Here is a 24,432-nt window from a genome sequence, read left to right as displayed (position 1 = left end):
AACTTAGGAACAATGGATCTGTACCAAAAAAGTTACATTAAAAAAAGTGTAAGAATCACGAAATTAGAACTAATCTATACTTAAGAGGTTAAAAAATGATTTGTAAGCAACCTATATTATTTAGGTAAAGTTGAGTGTTTTAGAGTAATGTTTACTAAGTCAGTTCTCACTACAGTTCATGCCTATTTAAAATTCTATCTTTAAAGATACGTAAACTGATTTTATTGTTCCTTACCACAATTAGACTCATTGAAGAGCTCAAACTAAAGCAACAGCATTTTTCTTAGCATGCACACACAAAATAATCTATCATTTAGTCATCTCATTATGTTTTCACTTTTAAAGACTGATCAAACTGTCTCAAAAATATTGGAGAACATTTCCTCTACTTTGATGACACATTTATGCAACTCAGGTAGCATTTTTATATCAATATCCTTTTCTTGAATGTTTTAATACCAGATTTAAAAGAAACGTATGTAAAGATAAATGAGGCAGATTCAAGTGTGTTAAGTCATCCATATCACATGCAAAAACAAAAACTTATAAGAAGTTTAAATGTGTTTGTCCCCAAAATAAACGTGCAAGTACCCTACACTGAAGATGATTTGACTACCTTAGCCTTTTGTGAAAATACAAAGCTAAATTCTTTCTGATGGCCCACGATGAAAATAATCTAGAATTCTATAAATTTTTAAAAGCATTTTCTATAGTCTTTAAGCATAATTTGTGGTGATAATACTTACATCCTAAAACAGAGGCACAGGATTGAGAATTTAAATCTTTTTCTGGGTGATTAGTTTTTCTTAAAGGTAATATTGATGTCATAATTGCTGTATCAGCATATTTGTAAAAATAGCCACTAAATACTAATTCACAGGTATATTTAATGCACATATAAATCCTACGTTAAAAGTATAAATGAGAGGAAATATAGCATAGTTCTAGGATTTCTAAATTGCTGACCATCAAAAAGTAAACCACCCTCTTTAAGACTTAACAGAACTTTAAAAAAAATTGCTTCAACATATGAATTTAAGACTTTACTTTATTCAGCAAAATCATTTATTTACACAATGGGGAATGCTGGTTTGATTTTGTCAATGAAATAAAAACAAATTGAACAAAGACAATACTGAACTGTATGTATATTTTGTATTAGAGCTGACCAACTGTTTCCTTACCTGTATCAGGAACACCAAGAGCAACAGTATCATGAGGACACTGGCTTAACAATACACCACATAGGTCCAGCAACACCCTGGGAGCTTCCAATGCAATTACTAACTTTTTATTTTTTTATAAATATATAAAAAAACAAAAAGTCAGCAAAACCAGCATTATGATGTAGTAAACAGAGTATAACTCTGAAGTCCACGGGTCAGTAAAAGCCTTATCAGACCATCTATAGTTTATAAAGTGATCTGTTCTTCAGACCACTGATATAGAATCCAAACAGGTGAAAAATATATCGCTTTTTAGAAGACGACAATGGTCTGATAAGGATTTGACTTAATGGAAGTTAAGGGGGGAAAAAAGGAATTACAGAGCATAGCCCCTATTAGAACAAGCTAACTTTCCAGATTTTCCAAATTAAAAAAAAAACAAAAACAAAAAAAACAAAAAACAAAAAAAAAACCACTTCAACATGAAGCTACAATACAAAGTTTTCCCATTTTTCTTTGTAAAAAGTTCAGAGTTTGCAATTTAATCCTGGGTTTTTAATGAGAAGGACAGTTTGGGCCTGGACTTCCCCTTGCCCAGGATCATTTTTTGTTCTTCTTTTTGTTGACGTTGTCGCTCTTGTTCTAGTTTCATCCTTTCCTCATGAATCTTTCTTTGTTCTTCAACAATTCTCAACTGTTCTTCAGCCTGGAAGTTAAAAGTGAAAATTAGAAATTTCCATGAATTTCATGTCTTCTCTTAGTAGGTATTTGGGAAATCAGGTGAGAACTAACAATAATAGAAATATACAATAGTATGTTTAATAAAACTTGCTTAAGGTCATATAAAAAGTGAGAGATAAAATATTGAGAAGTTAGAAAAGAACTCCTTATTAATTATTTCTGTATTTTCTGATGGTGTTATGAAAAATATATGAAGAAACTTTGAAAATGGAAAGAAATTTCTACAAATCATGTCTTGAAATCAGTCTAGATTTTGTCCTGTTACCTAATTTCATCTACACTTTCAGTACATCAGATTAACAAACTGTCAATTACAAACCAAAGCATGGATTTATTCAACAGTATGTTATCTACCAATTACTATAACTAGATTTATAATTAGAAAGGAATACAAAAATTATAGGAAAAATCCCCATTGGGACATTATGTTAATGTACAGCCAATTAATACTAAAGACCCCCTTCTCCTCTCCCCAGAGAAAAATATTAGGAAACCCTTTTCGACTTGGCAGACCTTAAAATGCTATCTAATTTCAAAGGAACCCTAGCATAACTCCTGCAGTGCAGTGCATTCATCTTCTTTAGTCTCAAGCAACCAACTCCTTCCAATAGTCTCTACAGATTTCTCCTCTTTACCAAGAAAATGCAGGCCATTCTCATGAATGAGCTCCTTCATCAAGTCTCTTTCTTGCCTACCAATGTTACCATGCCCACCTCTTTAATTCACAACCCAGTGCAAGTTTACTCCTCTTTTCCAGGGGACATTAGGCAAATTGTGGAGATTCGGTTGTCACAACTGGGAAAGTGGCTCCTGGCATCTAGGGGATACAGGACAGGCATGCTGCTAGATACCCTACAATGCATAGGACAGCCCCCCACAACAAAGAATTATCTAACCCCAAATGTTAATAGTGCCAAGGTTGAGAAAATCTGCTCTAACGCTTGAATTTTTAATGTTACCACTGAGTTGTCCCTTTTTTCTTATTTGTCCTTGATCTTAAAACATTCACTGCATCCTTTGAATGGCTTCCTAGTCTCACTCAAACTCAAATTTAAAGGAGTCATTACTTCCATCTCCATTATTTTACTGAAATTATTTTTTAGATAGTCAAAACTAACAGTGAGTTTAGTGACCTCTTCATTCTTCTGTTCACTTGAACCTGAGTCTCCTGTTTGTCTGCACTGAAAGGTTCAGGCACAGAAAATGTGACTGAATTACAGGCTTTATAAGAAAGGGATGGAGCTAGGAAAGGGATGGACTCTGCTTTGTAACACAGGACATTTAAATTTTCTCTTGGGGGTAGGAAAATCCCCAATTTTTAAATACGTAATTAACACAAAGAGGTTTGTTTTATTTTTCACTTTAATACACGGGTGGTGTTGGTGGTGCCAGACTAAAGGGTAGAAGATACATAGTGCAGGGGGGTGAGGAGTGGAGGGTGGCACAAATCCAGTAATCAAGCAAGGTCAGAGGTGAAAATTAAAAATAGTGGGACCAAGATGGAAAAGTAGATTTCATATATTTCTAAGCCTTTGTATACTCATAAAGTGGAAAATCCAACACAGAGCTGGATTTTATCCTCTATCTTCAGAAATATGTCTTCTATCTTTTAGATTTTTTTCTTAAGTTACATTTCCAGCTGGCTACCGGACACTACCTGGGAGACTTCTGAGTACTTTCAAAATTCAACACATTCAAGACATAAATTCCTCTAACCTAATCCTAAAATACATCAATCCTTTCTACCTTCCCTACTGCCATCCATATCCTATAGCTTTACTTTGTCTCCTCCCTCTGCCCTGACACAACCAAATAGTCATCAAGTGTGTTAATCTCCCTTTATATTCTCTCATCTAGAGCTCCTTTTCCATTTCCATCGCCACCATACCAGTTCAGGGCCCCACATCTCTTACAAACCTTAAATGATTTCCCAGTTTCCAGTCTCGCCCTTTGATACATCCTACACACAATGCTGCAAGTCTCACCTTTCTAGAGCATTGATTATTCTCTCATGCCCTCAAACCTTCAATGATTTTCATTGTGCACAGAATATGGCTTAACTTCTTAAATTAGCATACTATTTAGGATTTTCTATTATCTCTCTCCAACTTTTTTTCTACTAAAATACTCTTAAATTATCTTATCTTGCCTCCCCTCTCTCGTGTTCAGGCCATTTTTCTCTTAGTAAAATCCTACCTGTAAATCAAAATCCATTTCAAATCACCACTCTCTTGCTGACTTTCACTGATAATTACACGAGGAAGAATTATCTGCTTTTGATCATCTTTAGTGAAATCAATGTCAATTACTTTATCCCCCGTTTTAATAAATCATCACACATTCAGGGTTAAGAGCTTGGCATGTACAACCGAATTAAGGTATAATAAAAACTCTTAGTGTATGTGCATGTGCTTGGGAAATGCTTACTAACATAAACACCCAGGCTCACTTTTCCCTAAGGTTCTAATTCAGCCCCTAGGAAGGCAGATTAGAATTCTAGGGGAGCAAATGATTTGAACATCACCTCAACCCATAAGAGAAATCTAACTAAAATTATAGACATTTTTTCCCTTATCATATCAATGGAAATCCAATAGTATAGTACCAAATACTATTTTACGAAGAGTATTTTGACAGTATCTACTAAAATTACATTTTCATAATACTATTACCTAGCAATTTATTTTCTCTAGAAAGATTTCTCTCTTATTCTATAAATGAACTTGTACACATGCAAAACCGAACAAGGTTATTTATTGCAAATATAGTTGGTAAGACTGAAAAACCCAAATATTCACAAATGAGACTATTAAATTATAGATCTATAAAACAAAATACTATTAGCTGTTTAAAAAAAAGGATCCCCTATATATGGAAATGGAAAAACCTCCAAGTTATACTGTTAAGTGAGAAAAGCAAAGTATGAAATACTACGTATCATATGCTACTTTTGCGGAAAAAAGGGGGAGAAAAAAATCTGCCTAAATATGTATTTTACACTCTGGAAAATAAAAAACATAACTGAATATACCTTTTGGTGATGGGAATGGGAAGTGGATGGATGGGGGAAAAGTAGAGGGACTTCACTGTTTTTCTAAAAAAATTTGAATCATGAGATCACATTACCAAATCAAAAAATTAAAAACAAGACTGTTAAAATAACTTTCTTCCCAGACAAAACTTTTATTCAATGGCACCAAAGTTACCTTTACATTGAAAAGGAAAAAGAAGAGTTTCAGTTTCATTTAGGTCTACAAATATAGGAGATAAAAGTATGGCTGTCTAGAGGGGGAGCTATAACTTCTCTAGGACTATAGGTAACAGCGGTATCCCCAGTGTTAAGCATATTGTGTATTGGAAGTACTTAATGGTGGAGTAACTTTTAAAAAAGAATTGAACAGGTGAATATCCTGTCTTTACATATAAGTATTTTGTTCTATTATAGTTTTAAATTAAGTTTAAAACTATAAATATACTTTTTTTATAGTTTTAAATTAAGCATAAATGTTATTTAATTATACCTCAGAAAAAAAAAAAAAATAGACTAGTCGAGCAAAAACCAAAACCATTTCTCATTTTAATATAGTGGCTCTCGTGATGAAAAATTGGTTTCTTGCCCATTTATGTGTGGTATGACCCCACACCCTACTTGTTAGGTATTCTTCTAAAACCTGACCTCCCTCTGCAGTAAATGTCTGACACGCTATTTCCTTTCTGATGACCCCATTTGCTGGAGAATATCCATCAGTCCTTAGTAAACTATGTATAAGTGAAATTTTCTAAAGTTATTCATGTACAAGGTAAAAGAATAACCTCTCCCAGGGGCCCATGGCAATTTACTTATTCTAACAGTTACATCCTTAGGGTATATACTATCATTATGGGATACCATTAGCTACCATCTAGAGAATTCATACCACCACCTAACCCACCCCTCCTAGCCCCCTTTCTTCTCAATTTAATTCCCCTTTTGTTACGTATAGAACCTTAAATATATTTTTGAAAATGCAATGTTAGATAACATCTGAGATTTCATGTTATCTAAAGTGGAGACAATTGCTTCATAAAGAACCAAACTAACATAGTTGGGCATGGTATGGAATATTGGGTACAAAAGCACTGTCGTACAGAACTCTTGGAGAGACTGCCCTGTAACAGACAAAAAAGATATCTAATAACTTCAGGATTTTATCATTCATGTCCTAAAATTTCACAAAAACCTGTACTCACTAGATGTGGTTCTTTTAATCTTCTGTACCCTAACTTCATTCTGTTCTTTCAGGTCAGTTCTTTTGTCTTGGTCATTCATTCCCTTTCATTAAGTTCTCCTTAAATGCCTGGTGATACCTGGCTGGTTAGCTTGATTACGTCAGGTCTTCTCTGGTTCAGACAACACTTTCCTTCCCTTCCTTTTTTGTCTTCTTCCTCCCGCTGTATACCCTTACCACTCACCTAGTTTACCTAGTCTCCCTTTATAGTTTCTACTGCCACCTTACCAATTCGAGCCCCTATCCTTTGATTGGCCTCAGTGGCTTTCTTGTTTCCAGTCTCTGTCCTTCAAGCCACCTACACAATGTCAATACATTAACATCCAGAAAGTTTTTTTTTTAATAGTCACTCAGAACGCATTAATCTTAAATCAACTTTTTATCTTATCAACTGGGAATAAGTCTCTCATTGATTGAAAATCCTCACTTAACTCTTTCACCATTTCATTTCAAATTAAAATACTTAATTGGCATTTACATTTGGTGCCATGCCATATTTTTCTGTCTCTTAAAATGTATAAATCTATCACTATTAGCTATTTTAAGTACTGTGCTATTCCAATTTATGTATCTTCACTCTACTATAAATGTCCCATTCTCTTTACAAGTATGTTAGTTTCCTGTAACTGGTGAAACAAACTAACACAAACCAGATAAAAATTTATTCTGGAGGCAAGAAGTCCAAAATGAGTACAACTGAAACAAAATAAAGGTTCTGAGTAAGCCACATTCTTTTCGAAGGCTCTTGGAATCTGTTCCTTGCCTCTTCCAGCTTCTGATGGTGGCCAGGGTTTCTTGGCTTGCAGAAATATCACTCAAATCTTCAAGGACATGTTCTGTCCTTCGTATCACTTTTCCCTATGTGAGCGCTATCTGTTGGGAGACTTGACAGCCTTTCATCATTATGTCCTCTCTCTGTTCCTTTCAGTCCAAGTTGGCAGTGTTTCTTCTGATATAACATCCTCAAAAACACTGGGTCTCCCATGTATGTCAGGCCATTATACCAGAGGCTCCTTTAGACATTCTTGGATAATCTCATCTAATCCTGATTTTGCTCAAGTGGTTGAGGAAACCTGAATCATGTGCATAATCTCTTCAGCATTAGCAAAAGGTTGTCCAGCCATACCCTTGGCCTTCTTTTCAAAGAAAATTTTTCGAACAGTGAACCTCCTAATTTAGCATCTTTTATAATCTAGATAGGCTGAAAATTTCCCCAAACGTCAAGCGCTCATTCCTTTTTACTTATCAGTTTTTTCCTCAACTTATCTCTTATCAAATTTTACTATAAACAAGAACAAACCAGACTTCACCTTCAACACTTAGAAACATCTTCAACTAAATATTCAAGTTCATCACTTAAAAGTTCTGCCTCCCATATAACTGTAGAACACAATTCAGACGGGTTTTCTACCACTATATAACAAGGACCTCCCCCCTGCCCTCCAGTTTCCGATATCATGTTCCTCATCTGCTTCTGAATCCTAACCAGAAGCCCTCTGACATCCATATTTCTTCTACCAGCAGGCTTTTTAAAGTAATCTAGGCATTTTCTATCATGTGCATCAAAATTCCTCCAGCTTCTATCCACTGTCCAATTCCAAAACCACTTATACATTTTTAAGTATTAACAAATTATCACAAACTATGTAGCTCAAAGACAACATAAAATTATTCTGGAGGACATAAGTGTGAAATCAGTATCACTGAACCAAAATCAAGGTGTCAGCAGGGGCCTGTTCCCTCTGGAGGCTCATGGGGAGAGTCTGTTCCAGCTCCTGGTGGCTGCCAGGGTTCTTTGGCTTCGGACCACATCACTCCAATCTTCAAGGCCAGAATCTTCAAATCTCTCTGTTCTGTCTTTGGCATCTCCCTGTATGTTGTATGGTAAATTTCCTTCTGCCACCCTCTTACTGTGTTTCCCCGAAAATAAGACCTAGCCAGACAATCAGCGCTAATGTGTCTTTTGGAGCAAAAATACAAGACCCAGTCTTATATTACGTTAGAAATACCTGGTCTTAAGTTTACTATAAGACCAGGTCTTATATTAATTTTTTCTCCAAAAGACGCATTAGAGCTGATTGTCCGGCTAGGTCTTATTTTCGGGGAAACAAGGTACAAGGATACGTGTAATAATCCAGGATAAATGCCTCATCTCAAGATCCCTAACTTAATCACTTCTGTAAAGACACTTTTTGGGGGCCACATAAGGTAACATTCACAGGTCTGGGGATTAGTACTTAAAAATTTAAGTACTATTTTTTAACATTTAAGAAAAATAAAAATTCTCCATTGTACTAAAAATAGCCTTTTAAATATTTGAAGATACTTGTGCATTGCCAGTACTAATCCAAGAACTAGCAACCAAGCTGCCAAAAAAGCCAAGTCAAGCCACATTTAGATGAATTCTGATTTGACTTTATAAATCAAGTATGCCTATTGCCAATTTTTTGCCTCCTTATGGACAGATAACATCAAATACCTTGATAAACAATAGTCTAGAGCACTTAGCATGATTCTCATATGAGAGAGAACATGTAGCTAGGCTAATGAATTCCTTATTAGCTATTACTGGGATTAATCTTTGAACTTCAGCCACAAGGATCTACTTATAAGTTAGACAAAGTGTGGTTTAAATTTACTTTCTTCATTAATATTTTTATGTGATCATAAAAATGATATACATTACCTATAGAAAATGTAGAAACTGAAGAAAAGTATAAAGTTACATATATGTCTACCAATTAGAAATAACTGTTCTTAGCACTTTGGCATATTTTCCCATCTATAAAATGTACAAATATATTTTTCAAATTAGCAGGATAATACTGTATTTTAGCTATTTCCTCCCTGTATTAGCAAATACTTCATGATTACAGAAAAACCCAATGTATGTGTTATAATTTATCTAAAAACCTAGGAAATTTTCGTAATTCTAAATATGGGGAGAATATTTTTGTGTGTAAATTTATTTGTATCTGATTAAGTGTCCATGAGATATATTCTTAGAAGTAGAATTACCTTAAGGTTCCTTACATTTACTGATTTACTGTTATTTTCTAAAATGGTCATATCCATTTAAACTCCCAGGATCGCTATATAAAAGGACTCTATACCACATCCTTGCCAACACTTGGTGCTAATGAAAAAAGTCTTTTCTCATTTGGTATTTAGTATTAGAGAAAAAGAAAGGGGGGCATTTGTTTTCCTATTGAGGTTGGGATATATTTTCAGGAAATTATTATAGCTACTTGTCATTCTACTTGTGTGTATTTCCTCTTTTACAGCTCTCACTCTTTTTTTCCCTATTAGGGAGTTGGTCTTCATTTTTTTGTAAGATACTGACTGCTGTATTATTCTTTCATGGTTAGAATGTTTAAGAAATCTCCCTCAGGGTACTTTATTCCGTCTTCAATCTGCTTTCAAAACCTCACCTCCCATTACTACCACACAAACTTCTTAAACACATAAAGTTGGTTTACTATAAGTGCGACTACCTTTTCCCACTAGCCTGAGAGATCCCACACACTCTTGCCTTTACTCTAATTCAATTTCCTGAAAGGCCTTTGACCTGCTTCTTTCTCACAACTCATGTCTGCAACCTAAATTCAATTTCTAACTACCCATCAAGACCCAGCTTAGGTGCATCTCTTCCACAAAGGCTCCCAGGGCACTTATGTCAATTATCTCACACCCATACCACTGACCAAATATTTCTTGGAGCTGTCCTTGTCTCCACAATCAACACATTGAATTCTTTAAGAGAATTTAATGTCCGATCTATTTTTATCTCCAAATTGTTTTTCAAACCTCTTAGTTTCTCAATATAGATTATGCGAATAGTTAAGCTTGGCCAATCTGTCTTCTTTCCTCATGAGAAAGCATCCCAATTCTTCTTGCTTTATATGTAGAACAATGAGCATTTCTAGCATATTTATTATGTCATGAAGCATTAAATAGAACTGTTGGTTCAATAAGATAAACTACCACTACTAACATACCAAGTCCCGTGCTGTCTACAACACTATTATATTCCCCTTCCTTTCTTATTTTAATGCGGCTTTCAATATATTTTATGTAATATTTCTTAATAAACATGTATAAAGATTAACGAGCTATGCTCAAAAAATTGAGAGGAAGAGAAAAGGACAACAAAAATGAAAAAAACCTCAGTATGTGCCTTGCATCTTTATACAATAACATTTTTTTGTCTCTTGCACAGAGGATATTCTACTTTCCCTATAAGCATATTACTATCAAAAAATTTTCTCCAAAATCAACAATAGTTTCTTATGCTTCTAACTTTACTAAACACAAGAAGCAAATTAGTTAATTATGCCCAAATTCTCACCAAAATTTTTCAAATGCAAACTTCTTTTTCCTTAAGATTATCTTTTCACCTAAGTTTTATCAATAACAGGAAATCAGAATAGTGTCACTGCAGTCCATTAGGTCAATCTCAAATGTTCTAGAACAGTGCTAATCTAAGTACAGCTCATGGACCAGTGACAGTGCAAACGAACAGATCCACAACAAGGTATGTAAGTGTTTTAGAAGCTTTTATAAAGATTTTGGCCTCATTTTTCTAATAATTCATCTTAATTTTGCAAAAGTAGAAGTCTGAGACAAACTGTAATTACAGTACAGAACAAAACCCGGCCAATTATCACCACTTGAGAAGCACTGCTCTATAACAGAAAATTGTATTTTTATGGTTCAAAAGAGACTACCAGAGGAATATAAAGAGGCCAAGCTGTCCCTTGGCACTTAGATACACCCACCCTAGGGTCAGAAGGGATCAAGATCTCGGCAGGGCATACTAAGTTTTAGAAGTCACTATACGGCATTCCAGCCTACCCAACTGAACTCACTATACTATCCAATCTCTTGTTATGTCTTAACACGTTGCATACGGTGGGGTTTAAATCCCTCATACCCCTCTGTTCCGGCAGGTTTTTAAAAGAAACTACTTTAAAATGCACTCTTCTCTTTAAAGCGTAAATGCTTCTATGTCATTTATTATTTTTCTATAAATAATAGATTCTACAAATAAATTATTCTATAAATAATTATTCTACAAATAATTCAATAAAATATGCAAAGTAAAAAGAGTCAACAGTTAAAAACGAGACTTCTCGTTATCCGTCCTTAACGCATGGCTCAGAAAAAAACGAAGATTCTCGTGATCCATACGCAACGTGTTAACAGAAATGCTATCTTACCTGCTTGGTAATTTTGCGTCAATGTTTTAAATACCAATTATAGCATTCCTCTCTTCTGGAAATATCCATGCCTTACACACCAGACTGTATTTACCTTTCAAAGCTCAACATGCAAAACTCAAATTAAGATTCACACTTTCTATCTTACTTCCTCTTACCTATACTGAGATTTTCTCCTTACATGTAATCACTAAATAAGCATTCTCACATACTTATTAAAGAGCATGTAGTAATACATCTTATAATGACTCTATCCATTTTACTCAGAGCTTTTTCTACCTAAGCATATATTAAGGCCTTCATTGAAAAAGCAGGATTACGCCTTCCCCTTCCATGATGGCCTTTGAAATAACCAGGACAGTGATTAAGAATTCACTGTGTCATTCTAAGTTGCTTAGGTATTTCCAATATTGGCTCTTTCTGGGATACACTATCTCTTAAAAGATCACACTCTAGAACCAACTACCCCCCTAGTTTAAACTTTTTTACATTCATATAACTATAGACACATTATCTATGGTCCTCCTTCACTCCCAGTCTCAACGGGATCCGCTGTTAATAACTTAGAGCCTCTCAGATGTTCTTCTGTGCCTTTATAAACAGTCGCAGAATTTGACTTTTCTAAACGACTTAACTGGAGCTCATAATTTGCTTTTTTCCCTCTAGTCATCAGTATGGCTTAACAGCAAATGTCTTCCTATGGCTGTATTCTCAACACATTGCTAAATAGACAGAACTTTTCTAGATGTCTAGAACCAAGTCCCTTCTGGGTCATGTCTTTATTCCTGGGCAATGAATAGTACTAACCACCCATCCTAAGTAAATTTCCTTCCATCTCTGACTTAGTCTTACGTTGAAGTATTACAGAATTCCTATAAGCCATCTTCATGGGGAAAAGGTATTTTTCCTTATATAATAATGCCTGACTATCCTCCTTTGTTTTTTGGATTAATTACATCCACAGTCCTTTAATTCTAGCTTTTCCCTTCATCATAGTTTTTTTTCTATTTTTAAAAGATCACTTCAATATTCTTGTATTAACTTCTTTATTAAAACTTAAAAATGGCTCTACATCACCTTTTACATCTCTATACCATCCTATAATTAGTAAGTCTCTGTATTTCTTGTTAGATTGTAAACTTGGAATAGGAAAAAGTATCTGGTACACTTACTATCAAATATACACTATCTACTCATTCCATCTAGTAACTGGCAATAAGGCAACTAATGCAAAGTGAAATGCTGCTTATACTTTGGTTTAAATGCTTCCAAGCTTTTGTTTTTGCTTTTTTTTTTTTTTTTCCAGCACAGAAGTGTTAATGAGGTTAGGATAGAAAACAATTGGGGATAAAGACTGTTCAATTTCCCCTCAGGAAACCTATTTTAAATCACTGCAAATTTTGAAATTTTCTTCAGATTAACTAGAATTTCTGAATTGCCTCCCAACAGATTATTGGGGAACACAGCAGCTAAAATCTAGTCAACTATTTCACTCCTGCCTCAAATCCCTTAAAATGGCCCAGAGAACTCTAAAAATAATTACAGAGCACGAAATCATTCCACAAAATTCAAAGAAAAAACCCAAATAAAATATTATTCACATATGCTTTATACATACCAGTTTGGCTTGTGCTTCTGCAATTTTTCGGTTATTCTCTTCCAGTATTCGCTCTAGTTCCTCACGTTTTGCACGTTCTTCCTCCTAAAGGGGAGGACATGTTAAGATGTTAGAAAAATAAAATGTTTATTTTTATTGATAAATATTTACTAATCTTCCTCTGAACTTTTTTGATCTGACTTACAGGGTAGCTTTACAGCAACCTTCTGTCTGACAAATGATAAACTGTGCAGCCACTAAAATTTGTTTCTAACACTATATTTCATCAAGCACCCCTCCCAGTCCAAACAGCAACCGACTAAACCCTCCCTAATTGATAGTTTCCTGGCAATTATTACTAATACTTTAATATCACACAAATCAACAAGGACAACTACAAAACTGGATAGTATTTATCAAATTAAAAAAATAATATAAAATATAAATAAAGTGAATATTTGTCTCACCAATTATGTATACCTACGTATTCTTTACCTATACTCCTTTAATCAGCATTAAAAGTTGAATATTTACTGTCTTGTCCAGTGTCCTGCAGAGTGTGCTCCTCGGCTGCCATACGCGCCAGCTTCCTCTTTAAAATGATTTGTACTGTTAGCTTGGCAATACCTGCATCAGCAGCTCAACCATTTATAAAGAAACAACATACAAGGAAGGCTGAGCTGAGGAATGCAGATGTTTATGGTAAGAAGGAACAAAAAATGTAATTCATCATTCCTAAGGCAAACAATTAATAAGAAAAATACATTTACTGTTAGTGAAAAATACAAATGGTAATCCATACTTCATGGAACTAAGGGCTTCTTCCATGGGGAAAATGGACTTAACATTCAGATGTTGACAATTTCTAAAGGCAGCTTATCTTGTCATCTACAGTCTGAACTGAAATTCAGGAATCCAGGGGGTGCATGGTCAGGAAATAAAATTCTGTAATTTATTTTTTCTTGGAGAATTTAATGAGATTTTATAATGCAAACTATATGAAGATTGCTTGATGGTTTGGGCAGTGTTCAGATCACAGCATACATAGTCAAATGATTTTAATATTTGGAAAGACTGTCAGAGGGTTGTGTCCGTGTAAAAAAAAATTGTTAATATGAAACAAAAAGCACATGAAGAGAAAAAAATCTTCCTATGATTAATAACTCGCTACAAGACAGCACCATTACTCCAAAAATATCTTCATTATTAAAAGCGCTGATATACAAATTTTATACATTCAATTACATAGTCTGATATCCACCAAACATAGACATGTATATCTAATTAAAGACAGCACAAGGGAAAATACATTTGAAAAGCTAAGCTTACTGGAAAACAGACATTAATGTCAACTTGTCCACAATAATGCCAAGATTAAAAATGACAATGAGTCATGTAATTTAAATTCAAAATACAACTATAGGATTTCCTGTGGTACACAGCAATGGAGTTCATATGCATTATGCAAACTATATTGAGGGACACTCAGTGCTTTAAAGTCATTTGCCTTGAGTGTTTCAGCAACTTTGAACAAGTTTTAGGATCCTGGAGTAATCAGTGCAAATAAGCCATAAAGCTTCAGTAGCAAATTACTGTCTCACAGAAAGACATTTTCAACTTCTGCTCCAGCTGCTGATAAAACAAATCTGTGTTTAGCTTGACTCCAGACAAGGACAACCTGTTCCTTCATAACTCTCTAGAGAAAAAAAGGAGTTGTTAGTAGATACTAAAAAAGTGGATGAATAATCTGGACATTTTTCCTAAACAGATTCTTTGAAAACACATCAGGAAAATGGAGGGCTTTATGATCAGAATGCTAGAATTAGTCCATTGTGTTGAAGCAGAATTTGGGGTAAAGGGTGAGGGATAAAAGAAGGAAAAAAAGAGCAAGAAAACCTATTCATCAAAAGCAGGTGCTTTTGTCACTCAATGTTAGGCCCTGCTCTTTTCACTCTGACTGAAGGCAAAAAGCCTCTCACAGTCTAGGTAGTAAGAGTGATAAACAGAAAATACATAACCACAGGTGGATTTTTAACCTTTTCCCTTTACCACTCCCTGTGTCCCCCCACCTTCCCAAAGGAGAATGTAAGTCCTGCAGCCATGGCAAAAGTTTCAAACACTTCTCAAATACGTAAGCCAGTTCCATTAAATCAAAGTGTCCTTGAATATGTTTTATAAAAATAACTTTTAAATATCAGTCAGGACTTCTGAATAGGCTAAAAAATTAACTTTCACAGCAATGTTAAGTTTAGATGAGAAAGGAATTAGTCTGTATTCCATCTCTTTCTGAACTGAGCAGGAGGCACACCCGACACTGAAAGTTTTGCCATGGACTGTCTCTACTTTCCAAACGACCGAGCGTTACCTCTCTGGCTTTTTGTGCTGCAAGTTCAGCTTGTCTCTGTCGCTCGAGTTCTTCGAGCAACTGCTTTTCCATGATGCGCTTGGCTTCTTCCACCCTTCGGAGAACTTCTCGTTCAATTTCATCCTTCCTTTTCTCCAATTCTTCCTCTACCCTTTTTGCTACCAATTCTTCCACTCTTCGTGCTGTTTCTTCCTCGATGAGTTTTTCTTCTATTTCCTGCTGCCGACTAGTAAACAAAGTGGAAAAAATGACTTAGATAATATAAGAAATAAACCTAAAAATCGAAACCAGTTATAAATTTGTAAAACACTGAGCCTTATATATTTCTATGATTTTACAATTCATTTTCATGTAACATTCGAGGAAATGATACCAAGGTATTAAATGATACAGAAATTCAAATAAATATAAAATCATGTTTCTCTTCTCTATTGCTTTCTGAATACAAAAACTAATACAAACAGCTTAATTCATCAGTTTTAATTTAGGAATGTAGGGCAAATCTGAAACAGGAAATCTATTCTTATCAGTTTTATAATGAAAAAACAAGCTGTTAAATATATGGATTTGCTCACTTGCCAATCCATCCAGTCTAAGGGTTGAACTACAGAGAAGTCAGGAACAACCATGATGTAGCAAGCAATTAGACCAGCTAAATTAATTTTCCCCTTCCTTACCCCCAAACAATGTCCGAATGCAGACTCAGAGACTCAAGCTGCTAAGGCATTAGTTGTATAGCTTTTAGTGAAAATAAGACCACCTTATTTGGGTTCTGAATTTTATACACTTTATTGTACTTTTTCATTATTTAATGCTCAATTAAAAGCTCTTGTAGAGATGAGAGTAGATGAAAAAATATATTTATCATCAGTTCTATTAAAAAATCCAATGAAGCACAATACTGTTTTAATTATTTTAACCTCATTTAGATATTAACTAGCTTTACTCAAAATAAAATTCTGTGCTGAAAATACTGACATTTTCAAGGCATTACAGTGGAAACCTTGCACATTTTATACCACTGTACAACTGATACTTAATATGAGCGACTCACATGTGTCTAGTATGAAGATCAGTATGAAGAAAAATACAAAAGGTCTCATTTTTGTTTGATTTTAATTGACAATATTTTAAGATTGGGAATATATTAAAATTAATTTTACTAGTTTCTTTTTTTAATAAAGATTTTATAGTTTCTAAGTGACCATTAAAACACCCAATCCACGTCAACTCAACTCTATTTTGGGGGGTAATTCAATTCCCATTCAAGTGCTTTCATTTTCAACAATTACTTATGTATCTAACATTCTGATTCATTTCAGAATGAATCATTTAAAATCTACATTTAAAATCTCTACACATTTCTGTCAAGGAGATAGTAGCTACTTGAAAAAGCATTTCGTTTAGATTCTAGATATCTGGAATACCCATTCTGAAGACTGTTGCTTGTTTCTTAAATATCTCCTCTCTTACACACTATTAATGACTTTCATTTTAAGAAGAGATACAAAAGCCTAACATGCTCTAACTTCCAATAAAATATAGCATTAGGCTAGTTTCAATAGGCTTTCTAGCAATTCAATAAAAGAGAACAGATACCCACCCCAACATTAAAAATGAATAGCCAGGGATATCAAAAGGACATAATCAGGCAGCGATTTCAATGGAAATTAAGCTACATTTCAAATAGAAAAATTGTGTTTATCTTCTTCATCCAGAAAGAGAGAGAAATAAGAAATGAAACAAGACTGACAACTGCTGAATCTGAGTGATGGGTAGGTATACTAGGATTATACTTTCTGTACTTTTGCACAAGTTGGCAAGTTTTCATAATGCAGTTTTAAAAGTATACACACCCCCAAACATACTTTTGCTAGTTGGTTTTTATGAAATTAGTAAATGTAGAGAAGCCTAAGAAGAATATTTTAAAATTTCAAAAATGGTACAACTCAACTCTTTAAAAAAGAACAATGTAAAAGTTGTAATTAAAACTTTCCACATAAAGTAAAAAAGAGGTAAAAGAATGGGGTGAGGCTTTAGGTTAGCTTATCTGTAGAAAAGTAGCCGAATTAGGAATTTGGTAAAGATCTAAGAGACCTTATACATATTCAGGGTTTTTGTAACCAGTCCCTAAGTAATAGCAATAGCACTATTGCTAATGGGGCCACATTTCCACAGCTAAGCAAACAAGGAGAAAAGGAGCCTAATAAATTCATGACTTACAGCAAAAGCCAGATCAACGTGGTGTTAGCTCCCCATGTCTCTGCTCCCACTGATGGACACCAAACTACAGGGGCCAAGTGACAGGCAGTGCAAGCACAGGCAGTGGACTGCTTTGCTGATCAAGAGTCAATTCTAACTACAGCTCAGCAGTTTTTATAGTCTGAAGGGGAGGGCAAGTGGAAAGTCCCAAGCTCAACTGAAACAAGGAGGATGAGAAATGGCCTACCAGAGTTTCTCACAAGGCTGCTTATCTCTCTCTTCCTGAAGGAACCACAAGGCAGCCCCCTATGACTATAATTAAGCCTTGCTGCTGTGTCCTACATGGAGACAGGCAAGGTCAGGGTACCACAGCAGAACTGTTCCCTTACAAGGATTATCAAGAATGTAATTTGTGGTGTTGCTGTTATTCCTGGTAGGTTAAAACTGGTACTGCAGTAAATCAGAAATAAATTTTAGATCCAGTGCTGAAAAAGTTAAAGTTCAATATTGTTTAATTCCCCTTCCCACAGACACTAAATTCAGAAAACAAATGGTCATGTGTGCAACTGAATTAAGCATGAGTTAATCTTTATTGATGATAAATTTATTATAATTAATGATAAAGCAGCTATTAGGCTAACTTTCATATGAGGCATTGAAAATTTCTTTGGGAGAAAAAAGAATCCTTTTGGTCAGTCATTAGCTAATCTTTCAAAAGATGTATCATCGAATATCATGGCCTCTCCATGCCTTAAAAACTTTTACCACAGGAGTTGTCACTGTCTTGAAGTTCTTTTATCTCTCTAATCCTTTCCTCAGGCTCTTCTGCTGAATCCATTGACTTGCCAAAACTCTGTGCCACTGATGAAAGGGCTGAATCAAAATCTTCAAGTTTTTCAATGGAAATGGTGTAACATCAGGTCTCCATTTTCTCCAGGCTCTCAGGTATTTTAAACACTAGTCACAATCAACTTTAAAATGGCAACTATTAAAACAAGACAGCAAGGGCCCAACACAATAGCAATGTTAAAAGAGTGTATGACTTTGTACAGAGCAACTTGCAATATTATTTTAAGTCTTTATATCATACGAGTATGAAGTCAACCCTAGGAGCTTACTTCTAGGAACTGCTTCATACTATCAGCAAACATCAGTTACTCAGTACTGAATAGGTACCAAATACTCTGCCAACAGCTTTATACACTATTTCATCATTTATATCTTTGATGGTTCCTGAGGTGAAGCAGTTTACTTACTCACTGGGCTCACTCTTGGTTGCTGAGAGATGACTCTCAAAACTAAGGATCTTAAAGCACTATTCTACCCTTCATTGGTTCTCCAGGACAAATGTGAGAGGCAAAGACATGCACAAGGAGTTAAATACCAAAATTATTTTTAGAAATTCATAAAATTCTTATCACCAACTAGATTTTATGTTCTGATATTCTGGCTCAAAACCCTAACCTCCCCCCAAATACATAGCTGTCTACTAAATTTGCTCATAAAAGCTGCTTTTTTGCTCTAACAAGCTCCTCAAGCATTCTTTCAAAAAAAAAAAAATCACTCATATAGATTCCAGGTTCAGTTTAGATATTCAATTTAGAAGGCTCTTGATCTGTCATGCAGTTGAACACTAAGCATATTTGAACCTAGCTATCACAGGCTAAAATAAATTTCTACACCATTAACACTTTCCTGATTTGCTGTGAGTCATTTTAAGCAGCCCACTTTTTCAACAGTTAATACAATATGCATAAAGCATCTCAAAGAAATATATATGAACATGGTAAGAAGGGTGCAGGGGAAGGGGAGAGAGGGAACCACACTAAATGGGGCACAGGAAGGAGGGAGAGGCTTTTGAACTGAATTTTGAACCATATGAATTAACTATTCAAAATGAGAAAATTTTTTATTTTTTATTTTAAGGTCTGCCTTTTACTGTATTAAGATTATAACTTGTAAGATCACTTCTTAAATTCATCAGGTTCAATCTGGCTGCATGTACATAAATTAAACATTAGTTATTGAGGCCTATTATATGCCAAACATTGTCTAAATACTTCAAATGCACTACATGTATTTCTAATCTTCACAATAAGCAAGACAGGTATCTCCATTTCACAGATAAATCAAGCTCACAGGTAGGTGATTTATTTAAGACCTCAGAATTGTAAATGGCAAAGCAATCTGGTTTCCAGTCTTACTACAGACTTTTTAATTAGGCCCAACAGAAGATTCTAACTTGGCTGTCTCTCTGATCTCACACTGGACCTCTTGAAGGTACACTTGACACTAGGCATTCTTCTGGTACCTTTTCTCTGCTTCTACCATGTGCTGGTCTTCCTCCATCCAACTGTAAATAGGAACATTCCCTAAGGTTCTTTCAGTCCCTGGAACCAACTGCTCTTCTCTACCCACTCTCCCGGGGTCATTTTGTCTACTCTCAAGGTTTGCCCCAGGCTTGTCCCCCATACCAACCTTAGGTAAACTCCAAAAAATTAGTGTTCACAGTGGAAATTCCCTTTGAATTTCCCCTCTCCCCTATCCACTGGGTTTCTGACATTTTAACCAGTGTCTGACACACAGTAGTTACTTAAACATTTGATGGTTGAGATGTAATAGCCACAATATAAAAACATGAGAGCCAACATTAATGCTTTTTGTCCCTTGTTTCACATCCAATTTTATTTGTTCTAAACGGTTTGTACATCTGTTCCTCTTTTCCATTCTAACAACTGCTCCCACATTACTCCAGTATGGACTTAATGTAAATGTAACGAGTTCTATCCTTACAGCGGGGAAGTTTAAAAACAAAACAAAAAACACTCCCACATTTACCTGCTTAAATTAAAGCCTTTTCTGTTTTTAGGATGAAATCCAATCTCCTTAATACGGCATACAATATCTTCCCATGATTCCCAGCCTCTATTTTACATCTCTAATAACTCCGTGACATTGACACTTGTAGTACTTCATATTTCAATAACATTCACCTTTTTACCATTCTGCCCCTCCTCACTTTATTCAGGAAGGGGTAGAGGGGACTCTCCTTTCGTCCACATACGAATATATATCCTCCTAAGCCTAAGCTAGACAGTCTCTTCTTTTATCTGCCACCCACTTAAGAGAACAGGTGTTTTACCCATCCAAGAGGCTTCCTTTCTACACTCACATCACCATCACTGAATCACACTGCAATTAGTACTTACCTACCTATCTCTATCTGTCTTCAAGCTAGATCAAGATCTTGGAGAGGGTTCAATCACCTTTATATTAACAGCACCTAGCACAGTACTTGGCACATTAAATGCTCAATAAATATTTGTTGAATGAACTAACCAACAGGGATTTGTAGACATATGACTTCTTCCAATTCTCATGGCTCCAAAACCTAGGTCTTTCCATTGTTTCCTTTGCATTATTTCTAAGGCATTAGACCCACATTAAGTAGTGCCTGCTGCAGGGCACACAGAAATTCAATGTACAGGTGGCTGTTAGCTCTGCCCCCTCCTTCCTTTGTAAGTACTAATGGTAGTTTGCTTTTTCTATCAATTGGAACTACGTAGCTGCTCTATTCTCTCATTTTCATCCCTGGATTTCTTCTCTGCTCTTAACGCGCAGCTTGCTAAATGGCTCTAATTATTCTCCACATACCACATTTCCTTTCACTTTTCCTACAAGTCTTAGCTTTCTAGTGAATGGCAAATCATCACTCTTTGGAGGGCTCCTTTGTTTTCACATGGAAAAATTATCTCAGAGATATCTTAATTTTTAAAAAAATGTCCATCTGTTGGTAGTTATTTGAGAGTAACATCTTTTAAGTTAATCTTATTCCAGACCAAAACAACTGGATTCTATGTAATAATGGTTTGTTGTGAAACAACTACTTGTACTTCGTGTGTGTGCGCGTAATTGACACTTCTAAGGAAAGATGAAAGTGTTGTGCATGTTTTAAAGGGATGCAGCAAAATACCTCTCCAGGTATTGCTTCCACTATAATATTTATTAGTTAGTGCTCCAGTCTCCTACCTCTACATAACTTTGCTCTTAGAAACAAACTCTGCTGGAAAATCTACAGAGTACAAACCTAACTGCAGAAAAAATGTAAACCCCTAGATATTTCAGTACACGTATATTTATCTCAGGAAAATTCTAAATTAAGTTTTTCCAGCCTCATGAGCACTTTCTAAACATGCAATGAAGAACTGAGGAAGATAGCTGGTTAAATAGGGGAAGTGCACACGTTTGTCTAACCGTATCTTTCAATAGGTCTGTGGGGAAGGAATATTCAGAGTAGAATAACATGGTCTTAAACCAAACACTATATTTTAAATTCAAAAGTTCTTTAGTTTGGAATTATTTACACCTACTTTTGAGAGGTGGCTCTTTTCAGAAATACATTTTACCCAAACAGTATGTCAAATTAGGAACCCGTGACTCTGATTTTCGTTATGTAGAAGTCTGCATGTAAATAACACAAAAATAAAAGCGAATGTTCAAGTGTCTAAGTATAGAAGGGGGAACGAGTATCAGGATTGCACCAAAGTTTGCTACATAAGACTATAATCAATATTAATTAAAAGTAAAATGAGTAGGCTTTGGGATGGTGGTTAGAAAGGTGAATTCAGGCGTCAAAACTCATCGTACTGTACACTTAAGGTTTGTGCATTTTGTTTTTACGCCTCAAAAAAAACAAAACTGAGGAGGCCCGAGAAAACTGACCGAGACATAATTTTAACAAGAGTACATTAAAATGCATTTTTGGGTATATACTGTCGGAGCACCTAAAGTGCCTTATTCCTGAGAAGCCCAGTCCCAAATTCAAGCTGCAATACACGAACACTCTGGCCAGCTGCGATTAGCATCCCACCGGTTAATTCCTTTCTGCTCTTCTCCAGCTGGCCTGCAAATACTCTCCAGACACGTCTTCAGACTGGCTAATTCTTCGCCCCTGCGCCGACGCAGCTCTCCAACCCACTCTGAACTCCACCCCCTACTTCCGGCACTCTCCTCCCCTCTCGCGCCAAAATCGCTTTCTCCCCTCTAAACCTTTGCAGCTCAAGCTCCACGATTATCCTTCCCAACCAACTCGTGGGTCTGTCCTGCCGGAGGCTTTCCACACGCCCTTGCCGCAGCCTCTCGCGCGGGTTCCCGCGTCCCCATTCCCCACTCCCCCCACCCCCCAGCTTGCCGCCCGGCCCCCGCCCCTCCCCCGCGGGCGCTCACATTTTTCGCTGCCGCTCGAACTCCGCTTTCTTCTCCTCCTCCTCTCGCTTCTGCTTCTCGTCCAGGCTGCTGCGCTTGCTCACCGTGCGCCCGAAGATGTCGATGCGGTCGGGCGGGGACGAGGCGCGCTCCCGGTCCCGCTCGCGCCGGGATACGGCCGTGTTAGTGGAACGCGAGCGGGACCGCGACTCCCGCCGCCGGTTCCGTTTACTTTCCCGGGATTTGGAGCGCTTCCGCACGCGCTCCTTGTCCCGGGACCGCGACCGGGACCGGCTCCGCTTCTTGTTGTGTTTGCTGCTCTTGGTGTGTTTGGAGCGGGACGAGCTCCGGCTCCGAGACCGGCCCATCCTTCCGGGGGACGCTGTGACTAACCGCTGGCCTCGGGCCCCGCACGCGCCTGGCTGCTCTCGCCTCCACCTCCAGACGCAGGCTGGCCGTCCTGTTGAAGCCGGGGGCAGGAAAACTGTCAGCCAGCTGATTTTCTGTCACTCTCTGAGGTAGACCGCCGCCACGAAGACCACCTCCAACGAGCAGGCCGCAACACCAGGAGTTGCTAAGATGGCAGCCGGGGCTGCACCGGCCGCCCTTCCCACAATGCCTCGCGCGGAACGCGCCGTCGCGCGAGCCCCGCCCCCGACGATCGTTGCCGAAGGCGAGACGAGCGCTTCCGAAGGTGTTCGGCACCTTCCGCCAGTCCCCGCGCCAGCCTGCGGCGTGGGAGCTGGAGGCCCTCGTTTCTGCTTTAGGGCCTTTTGCTCTCTGATAACGTGTTTGGTGCGAACGAAGTCTTGCCTCGCCACGAACTAACTGCTTCATTTTCTAGGAGCTGGTTTTGTCAGGCGGCCTTAAATTATGTCAGAGTGACCCTGACCGGATCACTTGCCTCTCTGCTTAGCTTCCTCATTTGTGCAATGGAGATACCCACATTTTATTAGGCGCTTGTGAAGCTTACAAGAGATAAAGTAGGCTTTGATAAGTGGAAGCCAATGCTTAACATAGGGCTTCGTGTGCCAGGCGTTGTTTTAAGTGCATTGCACTTATTAACTGGTGTTTTAATTCTCATTTTAGTGATGGGGACGCTGAGGTCAGAGGATAAAGAAGTTGCGTGGTCACACAGCTAGCAGGTGGCAGAGCAGAAGTGTGTATGTTGCAAAGCCCCTGCACATAACTGATAAGCCCACCAAATCTTAGCCAGGACAGCTGTGACCCTATATGGTAACAACAAACTATTGCTGTCAAGCACCCAAAATAAAAGACGGCATTACTATTCATAGATGATGGGAAACCTTGAAAATCTAGGTGCCTCAATCTTAAAACTGAGTTCAGTAAAAGGCTGGAATGATGCCCAGCTAATGTTAAAGATAGTTATTTCCAGTTAGTTGGTATATGGTTTCCTGGAACACCACAAACTGGTGGTATAAAGAAACAGGAACTTAATTCACTTAACAGCTCTGGAGTCCAGAAGTCCAAAATAAAAGATGTCAGCAAGGTTGGTTCTTCAGGAGGCTGTAAGGGAGAATCTGTTCCATGCATCTCTTAACTTCTGGTGGTTGCTGGCAATCCTTGGCATTCCTTGACGTCCCCTGGTTTCCAATCTAGTCTCTGTATTCCCATGGCAGTTACTGTGTCTGTCCTCGTTGTTTCATGA

At 36.9% G+C, this 24,432-nt stretch overlaps 1 protein-coding gene across 1 annotated transcript; it reads right to left on the bottom strand.

The window, feature by feature from the left end:
* Positions 1-1,030: 1,030 nt before the first annotated feature.
* Positions 1,031-23,380, bottom strand: ARGLU1 (arginine and glutamate rich 1). The gene is made up of 4 exons (XM_019731057.3): positions 22,785-23,380; positions 15,357-15,582; positions 13,013-13,096; positions 1,031-1,872 (listed from the first exon to the last, which is right to left on the bottom strand). The coding sequence occupies exons 1-4, from the start codon at positions 23,129-23,131 to the stop codon at positions 1,708-1,710; spliced, it is 822 nt and encodes a 273-aa protein (XP_019586616.1). The 5' UTR covers positions 23,132-23,380; the 3' UTR covers positions 1,031-1,707.
* Positions 23,381-24,432: the final 1,052 nt, after the last annotated feature.

The sequence above is a fragment of the Rhinolophus sinicus genome, chromosome 16, assembly GCF_057876585.1.
Source record: "Rhinolophus sinicus isolate RSI-liver-muscle chromosome 16, RSI-T2T, whole genome shotgun sequence".
NCBI lineage: Eukaryota > Metazoa > Chordata > Mammalia > Chiroptera > Rhinolophidae > Rhinolophus > Rhinolophus sinicus.
The sequence above is the reverse complement of the archived record's forward strand: the minus strand, read 5'-3'. Positions and strand labels throughout refer to the sequence as shown.

Excerpts from the sequence above, each read along its gene's own strand:
- ARGLU1 (XM_019731057.3), bottom strand. The coding sequence starts at position 23,131 with ATGGGCCGGTCTCGGAGCCGGAGCTCGTCCCGCTCCAAACACACCAAG. Across the intron at positions 13,097-15,356 it reads CAGCACAAAAAGCCAGAGAG|GAGGAAGAACGTGCAAAACG; the intron begins GTAACGCTCGGT and ends CCTCCCCTTTAG. Across the intron at positions 1,873-13,012 it reads CAGAAGCACAAGCCAAACTG|GCTGAAGAACAGTTGAGAAT; the intron begins GTATGTATAAAG and ends TTTAACTTCCAG.